The 21964-nt window shown below is 46.6% G+C and overlaps 1 protein-coding gene across 4 annotated transcripts in view; it reads left to right on the top strand.

Annotated features, from left to right (window-relative positions):
* Dido1 (death inducer-obliterator 1) overlaps window positions 1-21964 on the top strand; it is a 56416-nt gene that overhangs the window by 23978 nt on the left and 10474 nt on the right. For all 4 annotated transcript variants that reach the window (XM_029568439.1, XM_029568441.1, XM_029568440.1 and 1 more), the window contains exons 3-16: window positions 90-193; window positions 1023-1848; window positions 2723-3044; window positions 4458-4670; window positions 5827-6037; window positions 14753-15218; window positions 15347-15506; window positions 16541-16657; window positions 16743-16847; window positions 18183-18318; window positions 18472-18994; window positions 19346-19499; window positions 19866-19955; window positions 20709-20904. In XM_029568439.1, the coding sequence (XP_029424299.1) occupies window positions 1025-1848; window positions 2723-3044; window positions 4458-4670; window positions 5827-6037; window positions 14753-15218; window positions 15347-15506; window positions 16541-16657; window positions 16743-16847; window positions 18183-18318; window positions 18472-18994; window positions 19346-19499; window positions 19866-19955; window positions 20709-20904 (3517 nt within the window). In that variant the 5' untranslated portion in view covers window positions 90-193; window positions 1023-1024. The remainder of the gene's footprint in view (window positions 1-89; window positions 194-1022; window positions 1849-2722; window positions 3045-4457; window positions 4671-5826; window positions 6038-14752; window positions 15219-15346; window positions 15507-16540; window positions 16658-16742; window positions 16848-18182; window positions 18319-18471; window positions 18995-19345; window positions 19500-19865; window positions 19956-20708; window positions 20905-21964) is intronic.

Here is a 21964-nt window from a genome sequence, read left to right as displayed (position 1 = left end):
GCTGAGCGCCAACCATTTGTTAAGCTACTAGAAACGAAAACAATATTTAGGGTGCCAATAATTTTCTATTGTTTTGCATTTTTTTTAAGGTTTTCGTTTTATGCTGGTCCTTCCCCTAAGATGGTGCATGCAGTGAAATCATTGACAATTAAATGCAATTAAAGCCTGGACACCTGGAAAAGGAATTCTCAAGGTATAGTTTTTTCCAGTTTTGTCACTTTAAACAAAGAATGAAGTATCCTGTATGTTTTAAAAAGGATGTGAAAGAGTTGGATGTGGTGATACATTTCTGGAATCCCAGCACTTGAGAGGCTGAGGCAGAAGGATTGCCACAAGTCTAAAGCCAGCTTGGGCCACACAGTAATAACAAAACCCTGGAGAGAGGAGGGAGGGAGACACAGGGACACGGCATGCAGAAGATTACCTGAAACTGTTGCTTAGGTCAGTAGGTGCAGTAGACTGATGGTCAGGAATCTGGGCAGTTCTCTCGCTTGGTGTCCATGAGGGCTTACTCTGTACTCAGCTGGAAGCTAGGGCCAAAGCCCAGGACAGACTTGGCCAGAGTTTGTGCAGGCCAGGCCCAGAAGTGCCCTATATCAAGTGTCCTGTGCTCATTCATGGTCATGGCCTGTAGCACAATGTCTGTTGACTCACTGTTCTAATACTTCTTGGGCTGCCCTTCACGTCATTGTTTACTACCCATTTTGCAAAGCTGTGTCCTAAGCAGTTAAATGGCAAGAATATACGTTCACTCTGGTGACCGGATTATTTCCTGCAGAACATTTGCTGTATAACTTAGGATTTCTTCATGAGTTACCTCAAATCGTCTCATATGACCCTGTAGGAAACGCTGGGCAGAAGCATTAGTCCATGAGTGAGCAGCTCTACTCCTGTAAGAACAATGACCCATCTCACCACTGTTGATAGGGGTGCTCACTAGGTGCCCCTAGGGCTGTCCAAAACTACATGGTGTGGTGGCTTGGTGGTTTGTTGGTCACAGTGTGATTGCCTTTTACCATTAGGTATGGATGATAAAGGGCACCCGAGCAGTGAGGAGGCACCCAAGGCTATTAAACCCACCAGTAAAGAGTTCAGGAAAACCTGGGGGTTTCGAAGAACCACAATTGCCAAGCGTGAGGGCGCTGGAGACACAGAGGCAGACCTGAGTGAGCAGCCCCCACAACAGCACAGCCTCTCCCTGCGCCGCAGTGGGCGGCAGCCAAAGCGCACAGAACGGGTAGAAGAGTTCCTTACCACAGTTCGGCGCCGAGGGAGAAAGAACGTGCCAGTCTACCTGGAGGATTCCAGTGAGCCCACGTCCTCTGTAGTTACCGATGTGGAAACCGCCTCAGAGGGGAGTGTTGAGAGCAGTTCTGAGATCAGAAGTGGCCCCACGCCTGGTTCCTCAGGGAAGGAACGTTCTCCCCAAAAGACCAAAGGAGGTGACGAGGAAGAAGACACCTCTGACAGTGACAGTGACGGCCTTACTTTGAAGGAACTTCAGAACCGCCTTCGGAAAAAGCGGGAACAAGAACCAGGGGAGAAACCCCTGAGAGGCATCCAGAATCGTCTGCGGAAAAAGTGTCAGGAGGAGGACTCTGCTGAAACTGGGGGTATCCAGACGAGTAGTGCTGACCAGGACACACCTCCTTGTAAGCAGGACTCTGAGGCTAGTCAGGGACTGGTGTCCCAGTCAGAGAAAGATGACAGAGAAAATCAGTCGGAGGGGAAAGCAACTCAGGGAAGCAAAGAGGAAAGCCCCAAGGATGCAGGCAAACCGAAGCCTGAGTGTGAGGTGTATGACCCCAATGCCCTGTACTGCATCTGTCGCCAGCCTCACAACAACAGGTAGGTGGAGGGAGGGAGCTTGTGGCTTACTTTCAGAGAGAGCCAAGGGTGCATATAGCAGCGAGAGGACTCCTCTGCGTTTGATAGCTTCACAACTAGGCTGGCCAGACAATTCTGTTGAAAAAAGAGAACCAAAGGAGTGGATATGGACTGCCTAGAGCCAGCTCTCCACTGGGGCGGCCAACACCCTCTCTACTCTGTTGCCCACATAGGAGATTTACAGTCAAAGTGCCCAGCATGAGATGAGAGGAAAAGCTCACTGCCTCTGTCTCACACGTCATGTGCACCCTGTGGACACTGTAGATGGGTGAGAACCATCTGTTGTCCCAAAGATCCTCTGGGAAAGCGCTGCTCAGGACAGTTATTCAGGTTGTAGACAATGACTGCACCCAGTGTGGTCCTTTGCTTGTGTTGGCTGCCAGGTGGTGATGGGGCATTCCTGTAGGCTTGTAGGGAATGGTTTTGATGCTGCTGTGTGAAGACACTGAAGCTTCTAGTTCACTCTTAGAACAGTCCAGTCAAAAGAAAGATGAAAAGCTGAGGGTGTAGCTCAGTGGGTAGAGTACTTGCCTGGTATGCATGAATCCTTGGGTTTGATCCCCAGAATCTCATAAAACAAGGTGTGATAGCACGTGCCTGTAATCCCAGCTCACAGTGGAGCAGGAGGATCAGAAATTCGGGGTCTGTCTCAAAAAGAGGGGGGGCAGATTTTGAGTCCTGGTAATGAAGGGTACTTGGGTATTCTCAGTTCTGATTCACTTTTCACTGTATTTGCACGTTTTTCATGACAATACGAAAACAATTTCACTTGATAATGTGCTGGACACTGACTTAGCACTCACTTCCCTTTCCTGATACCTTCATGTTGTTTCAGATTTATGATCTGCTGTGACCGATGTGAGGAGTGGTTCCATGGTGACTGTGTGGGCATTTCTGAGGCCCGAGGGAGGCTCCTGGAAAGGGATGGGGAAGACTACATCTGCCCAAACTGCACCATTCTGCAAGTCCAGGATGAGCCAGGTGCTGGTGCCACTGATGAGCAGGATGCTGGGTGTAGACCCATAGGTGCTGATGGCACAGACTGTACAAGTATAGGAACAGTAGAGCAGAAGTCTGGTGAAGACCAGGGAATAAAGGGTAGAATTGAAAAGGCGGCAAATCCCAGCGGCAAGAAAAAACTCAAGATATTTCAGCCTGTAAGTATTTGTCTGCCAAGGCAAACATGGATGTCAGACTTACTGTTGGTGAAAATAACCAGATGAGGAAGGTGCCTTTCTTTGGATTGTTGGGCTTTTGTAGGGCACCTTTGTGGGGATGTGTCATTGTAGCTTATGTTTTTTTTCTGCCTCTCCAAATGCTTTCTCTGTTCTTCCTACTTGGTTCGGTGCCCTCGTAAGGCCATGACTGTCATTTTCCATGAACTAAGACCACCAGCCTCTGTTGCTAAGAACCATCTGCTGCTTTTATCATCTGCGTTGCACTTGTGAGGGGTGCCACAGTCTTTTCGCTCCAGGTCCCTGGCCTGCCTCATAGCCTGTCATCCAGCAGGTATAGAGTCTGCAGACAGTGCTCTCTAGAAGCATCACTTAGTACTTAGTACTTAGTACTAGTACTCGGACACTGTTAGCTACAAGCTGAAAGAATGAAGACTTGTACTCAAGACTGGTGGGATGGTGGTTGCATGCCTTTAGTCCTAACACGCAGAGGTTCCTGGCCAGCTGGGACTAGGGAGACCCTGTCTCAGAAAAAGGGCTGGTGGAGACATTAAGAAGGATCACATGAAAATGTGATGCTGTTAGTGTCACATTTGTTCAGAGGAATTGTCAACTTGATGTTTTTATTGCAAATATACTTTCATATAAACCTTAATTTTATTCTAAGTAAAATGTATTTGGTAGAGGAAAAGCAACTATGGTAAGTACTTGACTTGAAAATTGACATCTGCTCAGTGTGAGCAGCGTGCTAGTGGGTCCTTATTCTTTCCCATCAACACATCAAAAGTTGTGGGTGGAATTGGCCTGAGATGTTTTTGCCAGTGTCTTATTCCTACTGCTGCATGACAGCATATCACAGATGTAGCTTAAAATCGCTTGTATTCCCACTTCCAGTCTTGATAGGTCAGAACCTGGCACAGCTCAGCTGGACTCCTAGGGTCTCAGTGTGAGTACTCTTGGAGGTCAGAGGCCCCTTGGAGAGACGTGTACAGAGCTTGTGTGCCAGGACCGTCAATGTATAGGTGTCCTACACAGGGGAAGTGGGTTTGTATAGTTTGCATAAGTATAAAGATACTTTTTATATTTTTGGGGGGTAGGGGACAGGATCTTGCTTTGTAACCTAGGCTAGCCTAGAACTTGAGAATCTCAAGCCTTTGCCAAGTGCTGGATTATTTTAGGGAGGGGGAGCGGGGAGAGAGTTGGATTATTTTAGGTGTGGGGGGGTTACGCACGTGCGCAGACAGGGGCACCTTTGTGAGTTTAAGACCGGCTAGGGCAATTTAAAAAACTAGTAGTGTCTTAAACACATTGGCCGTAGAATTATAAATAATACTGTCACTGAGTGATTGTTCTTGGTGTTGACACACTGTCTGAAGTCGCCTTTTTGTTCTGCAGGTCGTAGAGGCTCCTGGTGCTGCTAGGTGCATTGGCCCTGGGTGCTCAAATGTAGCACAGACTGATTCAGTCTATTGCAGTAATGATTGCATTCTCAGACATGCAGCAGCTACCATGAGATTTCTAAGTTCAGGTAAAGAACAAAAACCAAAACCTAAGGAAAAGGTCAAGATGAAGCCAGAAAAGCTCAGTCTTCCAAAGTGCAGTGCTCAGGTAAGCCCAACCTCACCGTCTGGACCACTGGAGCTGAAAGAGCTCCGAAGTGCTCTAATGGACTTGCTGCTATTGCTCGAGGAGTGTAGATCGGAACAATCACATTGCCTTTACTTCTCATTTTTCCCCTAGTGGAGTTACGTAAGGTGAACACAGTTAACAAGTGCCAGCGCATGGCTCTTGTGGAGAACTAGGAGCTTGGGATGCACGCTATAGCCTTGCCCAATGGACAGTTTCCTGGCAGAGTTGGTGTGCAGAGTCCATTCACATCACATTTGTAGATGGGCATAGGTTCCAGGTGAGGCCATGTGCCTCATGCAGGATAACTAAGGGATGCGGCCATAACTCAGTGATAGAGTTGTGCTTAGCATAGGTGAAGCTGTTGGGTTTGATCCCAGCATCACAAAAACAAAAATCATCTAATACATTTAACAAAGTTGGTTCTGAGCAGCATTAGTAATGCTGTATGTATTATATAGACAGAATAGGCCTGCATTGGTCATGTGCAGATGAACCCCAGCAAATATCTTCTGGTCTTGAGACAACAGTGGTAGGCCTTGAACTTGGAATCCTCTTGCCTCAGCCTCCCACTTAACTGGGTTTACAGGCCTGTGCCACGAAGCCTGGCTAAGATGACTTGGTTTTTATTTTTCAACCCTGGTCATTTGGGATCCTAGACTTGCCAGAAAAGCAATGGCTATAGGCAGTGTAAGTGTGGCAGTACCGAGCACTGGGGCCTGGCCACAGTTCAATAGCCTGGTACCAAGGTTTTCCGCTGGGAACACATGCTATTCTCTCTTTCCCAAGTCCTCATGCCGCATACAGACCCTTTCCACACTGTTCTTCGCTTGTTTCACTGCCTTGCTGAGGGTTTATGTTTCTGTTATCTTGGCTGGATCGTGCCTCAGCAGATTTTTACAGACATCTCTGTGTCAGAAATTTTCATTTTATCCAAATGTTACATGGAAATGCTGATGATTCCTAGGTGTATGGATGTGGCCGTACTACAAATGCAGTATTTTTATAGGGTTCTGCCCAGCATGGGTCTTCAGGTACCTAAAAGGGGGGAGGCAGTACTGTGTCTTTAATTGATTGTAAAGAAACAGAAGGGTCACTTCTGACCTCCTTAATGATTGGGGTTTCACTGATTATCCAGGCAGGGATTAAAATCTCTTCTGTGCACAAGAGACTAGCTCCAGAGAAAAAAGAAAACCCTGTGAAGAAGGTGATGGCGGCTCCTAGGAGTGAAACTTCTGGGAAGGAGGTAACCTGTGAAAGTACCACGCCATCCTGGGCAAGTGACCACAACTATAATGCTGTGAAGCCTGAGAAGCCCACCACACTCTCACCCACCCTGTTGAGTAAATGTACGTATCACACAGCGACTGGCCTCCCAGGCCCCTCCTTCCATCTGGATGGCTGCCTAGGGCTGTATGGGACTGGAGTCCTTGGTGTTCTAGTGCTGATGGTAGACAGCAGCTCACCACCAGCTGGAAACAAATACCAGGATGCCTCTGGACCCCATGTTTTTCTCCTTATCCTGTGGAGCTCCTGGGTGTTGCCTCAAGGAGCTTTACAGGCATCACTGCCGAGTGTCTCTTGTGGGCAGTTAAATCTAGTTTCAGTTTCAGACCCTGGTAAGTATTTCCACTGCCTGCTACAAAATAGGATTGCATCAGTGCACTGCTCAGATTCCAGGCTCATCGCTGTCCAGACATCAATTTTATCACAGGACAACCCTGCATAAACCATGAGGAGTTTTCCACATTACCTGCTTTTTGCACATGAAGTCACCATACTCTTATATGCTGTGGGCATCTCTTTCTGCAAGTTAAGTGTTGCATCTGATGGCAGAAGTGATTTTTTTTTTTTTTTTTTTTTAATTTTCAGGATCTAGAACATTTTTCAAAGGACAGGTAGACAATTTGCTTATGTCTGATACACCTACTACACACCCACATAAACACACTGAAATTTTGAAGGCCGTTTACTGTTGTTTAGTAGACCCCATGGTGACTTAATGTTGTCTTTTACACTTAGGGGCATTGTCCTTGTCAAAGAAGGGATTATGGGCTGATGTCACAAGGGTGGTGGCTTCATGAATCCTTAGGTGTGTGTACACTGTTAGTCTGCTCCAGATTTCAAATAGGTGAAATAGCAATACTTCGAGTGATTTTTTTTTTTTTTTTAATTTCATGTGTATTTGTGTATTGCCTGCATGTAGGTAAGTGCACCCATGTTGTGCAATGCCTGTGGAGGACAGAACAGGCTGTCGGATCCCCTGGGACTGGAGTGTCTCTTAGCTGTCATGTGGGTGCTGGGATTCGAGCCCTGGTCTTCTGTAAGAACAACCAGTGTTCTTAACTGCTGAGCCATATCTCCAGCCCCAACTTCAAGTAATTTTTAATTAGCCCCAGGTGGCATGGAACTAGCTATATAGACCAGGCTGGCCCTGGATCTCACAGTGATACCTCCTACTCTAGCTCCCGATTGCTGGGATTAAAGGTGTGCATCACCATGCCCAGCTCAAATACATTTTTGAAACGTCCAGTTGGGATCATGAAACTTGAAGCGGGTTCTAGTTCCCCAGCCCCATGTTCATGGGGTACATCTTAAGAATGTTGTACAAGGATTTCAAGTTAATTTTCATTTATGTTCTCTTGATAATGTTTTGTTTTATCCCCCACTTCCATCAGGGTCTCTTGTAACCTAGACTGGCCTTAAACTTGCTATATAGCTGAGGATGTCCTTGAACTTGTGATCCTTCTGCCTCTACTTCTCAAGAGTGCTGGGATTATAGATATGAACCTGGTTTATACACTGGGATAAACCCAGGTTGTTAGGCAAGCAGTCTACCAACAGCTACATCCTGAGCCCATGATCGTGAACTTTTGATCTTATCTTCACCAGAGTGCTGGGATTACAGGCATGTGGTGTTGGGGGTCATACCTAGCATTTCGCATGCATGCAGCTAGGTAAGCACTACCAACTGAGCTATATCCCCAGCCCCCAACAGTGCATTTTCTACTTTTTTTTAAAAAAAGCATTAAAAAAATAGTCCTGAATTCCAAAATTATAATGTGGTACATTTCTCATTAGCTTTTCAGCAAGTTACCTTTTCTTGTAGGTAGGCTCACATAATGAGAATAATTTGGACATGGTGGTGGAAGCCCAATGCTAGGGAAGTAGAGGCAAGATGATTGTAAGTTCTAGGCCAGCTGGGACTACCAAGTGAAAGCCTATCTCTAGGGGGAGTGGGAGGGAAGTTAAAAGGCCCAGGACCAAGGAAACAGAGTCGAAAGTAAATTAGCCACTGCTGCACAATTTTCAGACCCCGGTGGTTAGGCTTGGTGAGTGGTGAGCTTCATCAAGTTTGCAGATAAGTCTGAGGTGTTCATTCAGTTTCAGCAGCTCCAACAACAGCTTTGTGAGCTAATGAATGTACTTAGAGCCAAGTGCCTCCTGCCTGTGAACAGGGAAAGAGCAACTGCATTTTTGGGCTCAAGGGCTTCAAGTGGCTATAGACACGTAACAATAAAAGAAAGAGAGCCTGGGATAGAGCCACAGCCCAGGAAACTGGAGAGTGATTACAACTCAGTCCATCTTTGTGTGTCCAGAATGGGAAATCTACCCCCAAAGTTCCAGGTGGTGCCATAGGATGCCCAGTGCACTGGAGAGGGAAGTTTTCGAGGAAGACTAAACAGTGGAGTGGGCCTAAAATCTGAGTACTGTCTTCTGACTCCCTTCCACCCAGGGTTTTTGGGGAGAGGGTTGGAGAAATGAGGTGGAAAGTGCTTCAGGGTCAATGGGGGGACCAGTTTCTGTGCTCAGGGGTTCTTTTTCTTTACCTGCCCCACCTTGTCTTACACATCAGCTTAGTGGAGCTGATGAGCTCCAGGGGAAGAAGGTTGGGAAAAATTAACAGCTGGTTAGTCTTCCTAGCATGCCAACATCTCAAAATTGACCAACAGCCAAAATACAGCATGCATCAGGAACATGTTTCTGAACCGGTTGCTGCTGATTACTTTTGTTCCTGTTAGCCCATAAATGTTATCTTTCCAAACAGTGATTGAGGGGAGAGTAGGGTCATCAATGAGGGAGAGCACCACCACCTCTCCTGCTTCTCTTCCCCCTTTCACATGTGTGCGTGCAGTAGCAAGGCCTGTTATCCTGGTCGCTGTCTCTCCATGCAGAGGGTGCAACTGCCTCAAGGGCCCTGGTCCTGCCTCCCCAGTGCTTACGTGCAGAACACGTGGGGGTGGGGGAAGGAGGGAGGAGAGAAGACTCAGTGAAGCCAATACTGGGAACCCTTCCCACCATCTTGTGAGTAGATGCTCACCACGAGCACTATGAGAAGACTGCATGGCAGAGCCGAGCTGCCACTTCCTCCTGCCTTCCTATCACCAGTGCTGCCCTCTGGGTTGGATGCAGGCAGGCAGAGTGCCACCTGCACCGGAAGCCACTCCTCCGCACTTGGGTGATGCGATTTCACGCACAGTTGTTCCTCTGATTTTCTTTTTACTTTTCTATAATTTCTGTTCAATTAACTTACAGAAACAATGGCAATGTTTAAAATTCCCAAAGGTCCTACTGCTGCTTTTATGGTTTTGTGTACTTCTGTTTTCTCCTTCACTGGAAACCTCCCATTGTCAGAAGAGGGAAGTGGGCTAAACACTTTTCTAAAATATTCCTAGCTTATTAGCGTTCTGAAACAAAATTTGGAGTTTATACTTGTTTGCACAGTTCCTAGTATTTTGGACTCATTAATGTCCAAATGGCTCATTAATTGACTTAAAACACCAGGTATCTGAATAGATTTTGATAGGAAAACATTTCATCTGGCTGTGGGAATTTAATGGAAAACCCCAACCACCTGCAAACCAAAACCCTGGGCGAGTGGCTGCATCCTACCCAGGAGGAAACATTTCCCTTATTGATGCATGTGTGCTGCATAGGCTTCTGGGTTGGTGGGGACGTGGTGGGGGGGTGGCTGGACCAGAGAGAACACAAGTTTTCACCAGGGTATCTAAAGGTGTGGGCTCCAGAAGCACCTTTCACTGGAATCTCGGGGGAACAAAGTTTCTATAATGCATGGAGAACACTAGACCCCAGGCCTGTTGGATAGGAAGCTATAAAGCTGGGGGTGGTGGAGGGTCTGTGTTTTATCAACTGCATGAGCCGTTTGTCTCCTCCCACGGTTGTGGGGGTGGGGTGGACCAGACCTTGCACATCTAAACTAGACTTCCAATTGGAAGGGAAAGGTAAAAATTAGTACTATTAGACTTGTCAGCTCACTTCTAATACCCATAGCACTGAAACTTTCTAGGTTGCCAATGACAAAAACCTGTTAGCTGAATGTGGTGGTGCACGTCTTTAATCCCAGCACTTGGGAAGCAGAGACAGGTGGATCTCTGTGTTCCGGGACAGCTGGGGCTACAGGGAGACCCTGTCTCAGAAAGACAGAAAAGGAAAAAAAAAAAAAAGCCCTGCTGTTGAGAAATGGGTCATGTCGCTAAACTTGAATCTGCCAGGTGAGCCCCAAGAATCAAGCAGTCTGTCCTACAGCTGTCCCTTCCTCTGTCCTGAGCCTCCCTAGGGAGGCCCTGAAGGTAGAGGTTTCCACCCGAATTCCCTTGCTCTTGGTGACCTTCCTGTAACCTTATGAAGCTGTGGATCTAATCTTTAAAGGTTAACACTCCAGGAAAGTCCCTTTGATGGCATTGCCAGTGTGAAAGTGCAAGGTCACCTCTGAAGATGCCTGCCACACCCTCGTTGGTCACGATGTATTTGCATAAGTTTGTAAAAATACTTTTGTTGCTACACGTCAACATGCACATAGTCCATCCCTAGTTTCTCAAAAGAGAAGTAAACGTAAGAGGTTGACGAAACTGCTGCTTTTATGAAGGTTGGGGCAGCATGGATTGCCACAAACCTGGAAGAGCCTAGCAAGGACCCAAGGTAACTGGCTGCATATTCTTCATCCCCCTGAGTCCCCACAGTTCCATTAGCTTCGTACCTTTCAGGTGTAGAGGGTTGGGGGGAGGGCAGGTGGACTACTTTAACATGTTCCTGTTGTGTTGGTTTCAGTAAAACTAATCACAAAATAATGTTGGTTAAAATTGAGACTTACTGAAGTCTTCTGTACCTGGTGTGTTTGGGAATCTCTGAGAAATCACAGCTCAGCTCCCATGTAGCTGGGGCAGACTGAACACCCAACATGGCCCTCATCACACTCCATTCCAGTGGTTCTCTTTGAAACGTAATTTGAGGTTATTACCAACCCAGCGTGACTCAAGCTTTAATTTTTCAAGATACTATGTGACATGGTTAAACTGAGAAAGGGCAACTTGCAAGTTTCTGACAGTTGGTCTCTACATTAAGATGAAACTCATACTGAACATCAGTAAAGCATAAAAATAGGGGATTCTCATCCCCAGAATACCACAGTTGACTGTAGACTACATTCTGTAGAAATACTGTCATGGCAGTGCCCCTCTGTGGAGCCTCTAGTGTGGCCCTGTGCTGCTTTAGGCCAGCTTTCATTTTCCCACACAAAAGTTAACCAGGAATTGCTCTTGCAAAGATTATTTTTGAGACCGTTTCAACACTAGCCCAGGAAGGCCTCTGTCTTGCAGTCCTACCTCAGCCTCAAATCCTGGGTTTATAGTCATGTACTGTGAGGACTGGATGAAGGGATTTAAGCATGTTTATAGAGAGGAGCAACAGCAAAACATTTCCTCTGGGTACTGTCACTTCATGAGGCAAAATACTAACTGAAAAAATGGGAAGGCTCTTGTCCCTGTGACCCACAGCTAAGTGGGTTGGTGCTGAGGATCAGGAGTCGCCTCCAGGCCTGGTTTCCAGATGCTGCTGATGGACACCAGAGGAGAAAGGAGGGATTCCACTGCAGCAGTTAAGAGTGTTGGAGGGGAGAGACCTGTGCCTGGCAGTCTGTGGATGACCTTTGGGAGGGCAGTTACCCTGTGTTTGAGCCCTGGCCCCTTATTACCTAACCATGTGGGCAATTGCAGGGTTCTACCCTGGAAGCACATGAGCAGGGTTTGTCCACTTAAGCCTTTTCCTTCCCTCTCCTTTCCAGCTCACTAGTGCCACCCAGTGGCCAGCAATACTGTGGCAGCCCACAGTATGATGAAAGCAGCGTAGGGCAGCCTGCTACCTTCTGTGCTCCGCTATGCCCCAGGCAACTTTCCTATAACAAGATCCTGCCAGCTCTTCATTTGGGCCAGTGGTCATGGCAACAAGGAACACCCTCCTGCTGCCACCAGATGCTTAGCGGCATCATTCCACCATGCGAGAGCACCCGGGCAAGAGCAGAAAGTGGTTGTTGACAGATCCACCAGCAGGATGGTCAGGCATTGCCCAGTGCATGATGCCACCTTGACATCATGCCCTTTACTGTCGGGAAGAGAGAAGAGCACACAAGTGCAGTTACTAGAATAAGTCGTTCATTACAGCTGTGTATGCACAGTGTGTAATTGAATGTGAATTTGGGGGTTAAGGTGTGTCTCAGTGATACAGCCCTTGGTTATATGCAGGGCTCTTGTTTCTGGTCTCCAGCATTGGGGTAGAAGCTGGAATGAGGAATTACAGATCAATCATTGTCCCTGGTATTGCAGTGGCAGCATGTCTAATTCCACCCATTACTGTTTCCACTAGAGGGACTGTTAGGGTTAGACGCCCCTCCACAGTAGAAGAGAGTTTGGTGTGTCTTGTTAGTAGTTAAGTTAGTAATGGCTATTGGCATCCACAAGTTTTAGGAGGACATTTTTACCAACTTGTAATCTCATACGCTTTTTATGCACCATTGGAAGTGTAACTGATGGGTCCCTAAGAGTGACCTTAACTGTTAGGGCAGAAGCTTCTGGAACTGTAAGGCTGCAGTTTGGTGGTTAGGGAGCCATCTAAAATAATTGCATTCAGGTATGTCTGCCCTTGGGACAGTGTGCCAGGAATGTCTTAGGAATAACCAAATGCAATTAGACTATAAGAAATTGAATCTATTGTGGAACCTGTGGCTTTGGAGACTATATGTCTAACCAGAAGCAAGACAAGTGTTGCTGAGGATGTTTCAGACCATACCACAGTCATGTGGAGGAAGTCTATGAAGTTTGTATTTGCAAGAGTACGTTTTTGTCTCAACTTTTGTGGCTGTCCCAGATAGCTGGGAGTCTAATACACAAATTTATCATACTCAAGCTGAGTGTCAACATCTTTTTTAGCATGTGGTCCTTACTATGCTTTGAATGCTTATCCCTTCTTTGCCCCTCAGTCTACCAATTTTCACAAAAACTATACAGGCATACAAATGAACTGCCAAATGCACTGAGCCAAAGAGTTTTTAGGCATCTGACTGCCATTAAGACAGTCTCCCTGGATCAGGATTAGTTCTGTTCTGATAAACAACCAGTTGTCTTAATGTATTTGAGAACAGATCTTTGACAGTCCTTTTCAGAATGTGCCCTTATTTCCCATTTTGTGCAAGTCTAGCACCTCCCCCCATTTGTCCTCATCCAGAGGAATGAAACAGATGGGTGTTGCAGAAAGATGTAACTCAGTCTGCAAGCCTCTGGGTGCCTTGAGGCCTGTTCTCTGCACAGGTTTTGGACAGATGCCACCTGTGGAAAATGGCCATGGGGTAAAGTTGGAAGGGCTCCTTGAGATGAAATATAAGATCTGCATCTTCTGTTTTCTATGCCACTTGGTGAATTGACCACACAGCAGTGATTATGCTGCTGTAGAAAGTTTGGTGGCCAGATCTGGCAGGGCATGTGGACACCTGGGATTTGTTAAAGGAGGTCTTCCCTGTAGATAGGTCTTGGCTTTTGCCTGAGCTCTCCAACATCCCTGGTGTGCTGGAAATGGTCACTGAGAACGGAGACTGGGGAGCAGTCCATAATACTGAAGTCACACTACAAGGATGACTAGAACTGGTGGTGACAATTTGTAGTATATAGGGGGCTTGCCAGCATACGGTATTTAAGAATTACCAATGTAGACAAAGCATCTCCTGGGTGTGTTTGGCAAGATACAGCCCTGTGCCACCTATTCCTAGGCATTTCCTTCCCTCTGATCATTTGGGCTCCTGTCCAGCTTGTTGGATAGGCATCATTTAGCTGCATGACCCAGGCTACATAGTGATCCCCATTGATATGATGTAGGATTTTTTTGTTTTTATATGTGTGCATGTGTGTATACATATAAGCACAGTGTAAGGATTTATTCTCTGCCATATGGGTCCTGGGGTTTGAACTCAGGCCTTCAGAAATGACAGCAAGTCCCTTTACCTGCTGAGCCATCATACAGGCCTTTGTCAGGATTTTAATGTCACTGACTCCCCACTAACATGTAGTGGCTTTTGTGTGAGCTAAGGAGCTTTGACAGCAGTCCTCGTTGGGACTTAAAACACTTGGGTAATCACACTGTCATGCTGATAGAGTTACAGTTAGAGGGGAGATGCATAAATGGTCAGCACTGCCCTTGGCATCCAACTCTTAGTTAAAAAGAAAAAATAGGTTAACTGATCTAACATAGATTGCAAACTTGTCATATTAACTGTAACTTGTTCAGTGGAATCATGTAGAGGGAAGGTGAAGTAAACTCCGTCCCCGTATACTGACAGGTGCCAGCCTCCAAGGACCCTTAGGGTTGGTTTATGGAGGAGACCTTGTCTTCTATTGAAAGGATTTTTGAAATTCAACTTCACAACACAGAGAGAAACCTTGACTTGTTAATGAAAGTGTTCTTGTTAATCTGTCCTTTTTTGGTGAGAAGTTTTTCCTTTAGTTTTACAGCTTAGCTAGTGATTAAATAGAGCCTTTGATAATTGGCTTGTTGGTCAAGGTAAAAGGTTTAATGTAAATAGCACTAAAGCCTCTTAAATAAGTATATTCACTAAAAAAAGTACTGCTGGCAACCTTTTCTGGATTTGGAAGGTTTTCTCCAAATGTGTATTATTAGATAATGCCTAGATTGGTGATGTCCAGGGTGGACATCACGTGATGTCGAGCTGTAGTGTATGTGTTGTCCATGTTTCATTCAACATGTCTGATTCTGCTTTGTAGCCACCAAGGATGACCGGAGAGTGGAGGACAGAGCAGTGGCAGCAGCTGCAGCCCCAAAGAAAACTGCTCCCCCAGGCTCCTTGATGGGCAGACAGCCTTCACCTAGAAATCCTGTTACAAAGAAGCTTCCTCCCTTTGCTAACATGGCAGGAGCCAAACCAGCCAGTAAGAAGCTGCCCTTAGGCTTCAAGGGTACCATCCCTAAGAGGCCATGGCCCTCAGCCACCCCATCGGGCACAGCTGCCAGGCCGACAGGACCAACACCTATGACTATAACAGCTGCTTCCAAAAAGTTGCCTGGCTCTGCTGCTCTGGTGGGAGTCGTCAGGAAGCCAATGTCCACAAATGTTCCTTCAGCCTCTCCAGCCCCAGGACGCCTTGGGCCTGGGGGCCCTGCCCCATCGCAGCCCAATTCACAAATTCGGCAAAATATAAGACGCTCCTTGAAAGAGATTTTGTGGAAAAGGTAGGCACTTCTATGTGTCGTACATGTTGCTGATGTAACATTGATGTCATTCTGGATTCCCCCTGTTTAAAATTTGGAACATAGGCAAATGCCCCTGATTAATGTAATCCCTTTTTCATTCTGTTCAGAGTCAGTGACAGCGATGATTTAATAATGACAGAAAATGAAGTAGGAAAAATTGCTCTCCATATCGAGAAAGAGATGTTTAACCTATTCCAGGTTACAGATAATCGCTACAAGAGCAAATACCGCAGCATCATGTTCAACCTGAAGGATCCTAAGAATCAGGTATGTGTCCACCCAGATGTTGGAACTTCCTGAACCAGAACAGACTCTACTCCATTTCTTTCTAGCTTCACTGACACACCAAATGGCACTTGGAGATAGGTGTCCTCTCCTCCGTTATGACTGGAGTTGTCAGAGATCTTAGTGCCTCCTCCCATTTTTCTAGATTAGTCTTAAACTTCGCTGTGAAATCACCTGGCGTTTGACCCCAAAATTAGTACAACTTTTTGTCCCATTCTTTATTTGGTCTTTTTTGAGACAGGGTCTCCCTGTAGCCCCAGCTGTCCTGGAACTCACTCTGTAGACCAGACTGTCCTTGAACTCGCAGAGATCCGCCTGCGTCTGCCTCCTGAGTGCTGGGATTAAACGTGTGCGTGCCACACCTTGCTTTATCCTGTTCCTAAAGGGATGTTTGTATTTAGTTTCAGGCAGCCTTGTCTTAGCCACACCAGAAGACCACTTGCATTTATCACCTGTCACCAACCTGGTTCTGTCCTGCCTTCTGCCTCCAGGGCTGCTATTCAGAGTGTTCTCTTCTGCCTCTGAATGCCTATTTGTGCTTTAGTAACAGATGTCATTCCTGCATCTGCCATGGTCAGCAGTCCCCTAGTAGAATTGATTTTTTTTTTTCCCCCATTTTGTTTCAGTTTTTTGTTGGGTGGGGCCAAAGTTGCTGTGTAGATCAAGCTGCCTGTGCTGCCCAGGTACAGGGATTAAAGGCATATACCTTCTTGACTTCTAAGGGTACCATTTTAACTGTATGCCAGCTTTGTATATGATTTGTAACCTGAGGAGGCATAGAGTCTCTAGGTGGGCTTGAAGTCAGCTCTCAGCTGGACTACCACTGCCCCCTCCAGAGAGGCTCCTGAGGAGCAGGCTGAGGGTACAAATCTGCAGTGTGTGTGATGCAGCCCCTGAGTGTTCGGGGTTCATTTGATTCCTGCTGTGCTACTGTGCTGCTTCATTTCTTCATACGGATCCAGATAAAAGATACTAAACAGTTTTTGAGTGAATAAACGAAAGGTTTCTCTTCATAGGGTCTCTTCCATCGTGTTCTGCGTGAAGAAATCTCCTTGGCCAAACTCGTGAGAATGAAGCCTGAAGAGCTGGTATCTAAGGAGCTTTCCATGTGGAAAGAGAGGCCAACCAAGCCTGTGAGTGCAGGGGGAAGGGCCATTTGTAGGGTAGATGAGGATTCCACTAGAGCCCAGGACTGAGGTGCTGTCCTTTCTATTGTAGGTGATTGAGTCCAGGACTAAGTTACTTAATGAGAACAAGAAGAATACCACTAAGCCAGAAACCATTCCTGACATGGAAGATTCTCCACCAGTATCAGATTCAGATGTAAGTGGGGTGTTCAGTGTTCATATAAAGACTAAAGTTAGCATTTCTCACCTGCTTTCAGGTGTCTTAAATGACTGAGAAGTCACCCAACTTAAACCAGTGTACATGTACATATGGGATGGCAGTGTTTCTCAAATGTTTGTAGCCATTAGGCCTGTTTTGGTTAGTTTCATTTTTTGAGGCAAGGTCTCCTTGTAGCTTTGGTTGGCCTGAATCTGTTCGACCTCCCAAATTTTGGGATTAGACTGCTCCACTACACCTGGCTTAGTGAACTTTTTTTCCATTGTTGGTTTTTTTAAGGCTCTATTTATTATTTTAATTTTATGTGTACGCATGTATGGCCTGCATGTAGGTAAACACGCCTGTGTCGTGCAGCACCGGCGGAGGACAGAAGAGGCTGTTGAGTCCCCTGGAACTAGAGTTATGGACAGTTGTTAGCTGTCATGTGGGTGCTGGGAGTCGAACCCGAGTCTTCTGCAAAGAACAGCCAGTGTTCTTAACCACTGAGCCATCTCTCCAGCCCCTCCATTGTTTTTTAACCATGAAGCTCAGGGCTGGAGAGATGGCTCAGTGGTTAAGAGCACTGGCTGCTCTTACAGATGATCTGGGTTCAATTCCCAGCACCCACACAGTGGCTAACAACTGTCCAAAGCTCCATTTCTGGGGGATCCTACTCCTTTTGACTTCTAGGAGCATTGCATGACATGGGTGCTATTCTCTAAGCCCACCACCAGTGACGTGCTTCCTCCAGGATAGCCACACCTTCTAAAACCTCCCAAAACAGTGCCACCATGTGGGGACAGAATGTCTAAATACTTGGAGCCTATGGGGGACATTTTCATTCAAACCATCACAGGTGCACTTACATACATGCAGGCAATACGCTCAGACGCATAAAATAAAAATAGTATTTTAACCCTGAAGCTCTTTTATGTGCACTGTTAACTTGGAGATGGATTTGAGAAAGAAGTGATTTACTTGAGCCAAGCGTGTTGGCATATATTTGTAATCCCAACATTTAGGAGGTGGAGGCAGCAGATCAGAAATTCAGGGTCAGCCTCAGCTGTGTTGCCAGTTTGAGGTCTGGGCTACATGAGGCACTGTCTTTAAAAAGAAGAAAGAGGGCAGGGCATGGTGGCGCACGCCTTTAATCCCAGCACGGGAGGCAGAGGCAGGCTGATCTCTGAGTTCAAAGCCAGCCTGGTCTACATAGCGAGTTCCAGGACAGCTGGGGCTACAGGGAGACCCTGTCTCAAAAAACAGAGAGAGAGAGAGAGAGAGAGAGAGAGAGAGAGAGAGAAACAAGCCAGCCCTCCTTGCTCTCTTTCTCTGTAGGAACAGCAAGAGTTGGTGCGCACTGCCCCCGAGAGGAGTACGGCGCCTCTTCTTGATGTTGTCAGCAGCATGCTCAAGGATACCACCAGTCAGCACCGGGCCCATCTTTTTGATCTAAACTGTAAAATTTGTACAGGTGAGCATAATTTGAGAGCTGAAACTTTGAAAATGAGACAGTCGCCTTTCTGTGTTCAAGCCCTGTTTAGACAAAGTCAAGCCGTATTCCACTTGTGAGCAAGCTGTGCTCTTGAATGTGCCAGGTTCCCACTGTCTTCCTTGTGCTCCTCAGGTCAGGTTCCATCATCTGAGGAGGAGCCAGCTCCTAAAAAGCAAAAACTTGTAGCTTCTAAGAAAGAAGACTTGAAATCCAAGTACGACAGCTCTTCTGATCCAGTTCCTAACACTGCTGATGAAGGGATTTCAGAGACTCTGCTTGAAAGTGCCTCTGAGCCAGATCTGGAAAGTATGTCTGGTCTGAACCAGGAAAGAAAGTGCTTCCCTGGGCCTCCAGGAGATAGCCATCCTGAGCCTTCCCCACTGGATGGCCCCTCTCCTTGCCCTGCCTCTGGTGGGAGTGGGGTGGTCACCACGGTCACCGTGTCTGGCCGAGACCCCAGGACCGTTCTGAGTGGGTCATGCACAGTCACAGCCTCCATGGCAACCAACCTGGACAGCACCCACACAGCAGAAACCAAACCGGACGTGCTAAAGCCTGCTTTGACTCCTGCAGTAGTGCCCAAGTCCATCCTGGCTAAGCCATCCTCCTCTCCTGACCCAAGATACTTGTCAGTGCCGCCATCACCAAACCCCAGGTGCGTGTTTAGGGTAGGATCTGAGCAAGCCCTAGACTCTTGTTTTAGATTGACAAGAGGAAGCTTGGTGATTGAATTTGTCTCAAACATACCTTTAGTGTCCTAAAAAGGCTTGTTTCTTGGGTGTCTAGTTAACATTTTGATGCCATTCAGATCTTGAAAACTTAAGTTTTGAACTTCATGGCCATTCAGAGTTTACCTGTTTAGCTTATTTTTCCTTTCAAAATGTTCGTTTAAGTGCTTATGATTTCATCTTGGCGGTCCACTTTTGCTCCAAGTATGAAGTAATCAGACTTTGAAATTCTCTTGTACAATAAGAGACTAATACTTTTTTATGATTTGGTTTTACAGCGTCTCAGAATCACGATCCCCTCCAGAAGGAGACACGACCCTCTTTTTGTCTCGACTCAGCACCATTTGGAAAGGATTTATTAACATGCAGAGTGTAGCGAAATTTGTTACTAAGGCGTATCCTGTCTCTGGGTGTTTGGATTATCTCAGTGAGGTTAGAACCAAGAAGTGTGTGTGATTGTATACATGTGTCTTAGAGGAGTTAAATCAGTGATGCTCTTAAGTGACCTGATGTGGCAGCTGATTACATAGTATGACCAGGGACAGAAATTTACACAAGGATTCAGGCATCCCAGTTCCCTGTTTGGTGAGGGTATTTCCCCGTGTTCTTCAAACTACCTCAGCTTCTGAGCATACTCTTAGACACAATGGTTGTCTTCCCACCCTCATTCAGGTGGTACCGCTCTCCTTAAATTGGTGGTTTTGTTGAGTGTTGGGGGGCTGGTGCTTTGGGGTTCTTGTGTCAGTCTGTGTGAAGACTGTAGCTTCTCTGGTGTGACTGCATGTTCTTCTTATGTAGGATTTGCCAGACACCATTCACATTGGAGGGAGGATTGCTCCAAAAACAGTTTGGGATTACGTTGGCAAGCTCAAGTCTTCCGTGTCTAAGGTATCTGCAGCAGTGGGAGCCGGTGTTTGCCTAAGCATGGGTCTTTTTTAAATTTCTCATTTGGTGGTCTAAGACTTGAAATAACCTGTAACTTACTAGATGTCAGGACCCAAAATATGAAGCTGTGCTTACATTACAGTGACAGGAGTTTCTGACTTACCATAATGTGAGTGCATTCAGATTTTAGCAAGAAAAATCTATGGGCTTTGTTTTCCCCTTTTTCGTGACTAAGGGAGAAGGTGAGGACTTGGAGGTAGCCTGGCTCAGACACACAGCCTGAACTTATAAGCAGGCTTTGGCTTCCTGAAAACCCTTTAGGTCAGCTACAGCTGTAGAGTGTGCAGTTCCCTTTGGAAGTGGTCTGTAGCTTGCACCAGACTCAAGAGGAGGTAAACCTTCTCATTTAGGCTAGGTGTGTGTCCTGTTTGCTGTGATCCCATCATCACATGAATGGTAAAAGCTTGTTCCGTGTCAGGCATGCCTAAGTTGACACTGTACACGGTTACTCACTGATAACAAGAGCCCTGGGAGGTGGTGACTGAGTGGAGGTATAAGGGGTTTCATGCTGGGACAAGATTTCAGTCCAGTGGTCTGACTTAAGCCCATTGTTTTCTCTTTACACTTGACGCTATGTTAACATGCTAGGCAATAGGACTGTGACAGTCAGGATCAGAACTGATAGAGTAGACTTTAGAGGGAAGATTGTTTGGGTGCCTAGGTGCATGCCTCTCCTATGCTCTGTTTGCCTTGCAGGAGCTCTGTCTGATTCGTTTTCACCCCGCTACAGAGGAGGAAGAGGTCGCCTACATTTCTCTCTACTCCTATTTTAGCAGCCGTGGCCGCTTTGGGGTTGTAGCTAATAACAACAGGCATGTCAAGGACCTCTACCTGATTCCACTGAGTGCTAAGGACCCTGTGCCATCCAAACTCTTACCCTTTGAGGGCCCAGGTAAGCACACAGTTTCTGGGAGGCGATTAGGCACATCTGTTCCCCACACACTCCTTGCTGACACAGTCCTCCCAGGTTATCACAGGTACATCTGCTACCTGGCCCAAACAAGGCTTCCCAAGAACTAGATTAGAACAGCAATGGAACCATGCATGGTAAGAGAACCTGTCCTCTGGAATGTAGGGACACAGCCCTGAAAGCACCCTGTTCATGTGAAGGTTGTCTCATTATTTGGAACCAGCCTGTTTGCCATCTCAGGCCAGGGACCTGTTCAAATGCCAGGACAAAGGACCAGCCCCAGAGGAAAGGCAGGGCTTGCCTGCATCCTAGGGCAGACTCCTAGACCAGAGACTCCCTTGTTACCACTCAGCTTCAAGTGAGCTGGCCTCTCCCTTCCACTGGGCTTGATTTTTAAGGAGTCTGATAACAGTGCCATAGAAAAGCATTTCTCAAAATGACTACTCAGTCCCTCACTGTTCACAGTTTAGGGCGTTCTTTCATCTTTGGCAAGCTATTTTGCATTTGCTCATTCTTGAAATATTGCTTACATATAAAGAAACATGAGAGATACTTACTCTTGTACATGAGAGGTACTCTTGAGTTCAGATAGCTCTGACGGGCCTGGTCTAGTGGTGTTTGGCTCTTCAGAACACCTTCAAGGAGATGACATGGCTTCCGCTAGGGAATTGGCACCAGGTGCCTAAGTTAAAGTGTCTTCTTGGCCACCATGTTCCCAGTGGATTTTACCTAAAAACTAATCTATTTGACAAGTGCTAAATATTCTTTAACGTGCTTTGTCATAGAGGCAGCTGCTGAATGCCCCCAAGCCCTCACAGGTGCATTCGAAGCCCTGTAACTCACACCATTCGCACTTCACCTAAACTGGCTGGGTTCCTGAGGGCCCAAAGCCCATCACCTCATGCACAGCCCTCAGCCAACTGCTACCTGCTTCTAGTACCAGGCATGGGTTCACCTGGGCCTGCCTTTTGAAATGATAGGAGCATAAAGGTATTGGTTGGTGTCAGTAATGCTGGGATTAAATGTTAACAGGCATGATGCA

This window comes from Nannospalax galili, unplaced genomic scaffold (assembly GCF_000622305.1).
Source record: "Nannospalax galili isolate Female #2095 unplaced genomic scaffold, S.galili_v1.0 scaffold160, whole genome shotgun sequence".
Taxonomy (NCBI): Eukaryota; Metazoa; Chordata; class Mammalia; order Rodentia; family Spalacidae; genus Nannospalax; species Nannospalax galili.
The sequence above is the reverse complement of the archived record's forward strand: the minus strand, read 5'-3'. Positions and strand labels throughout refer to the sequence as shown.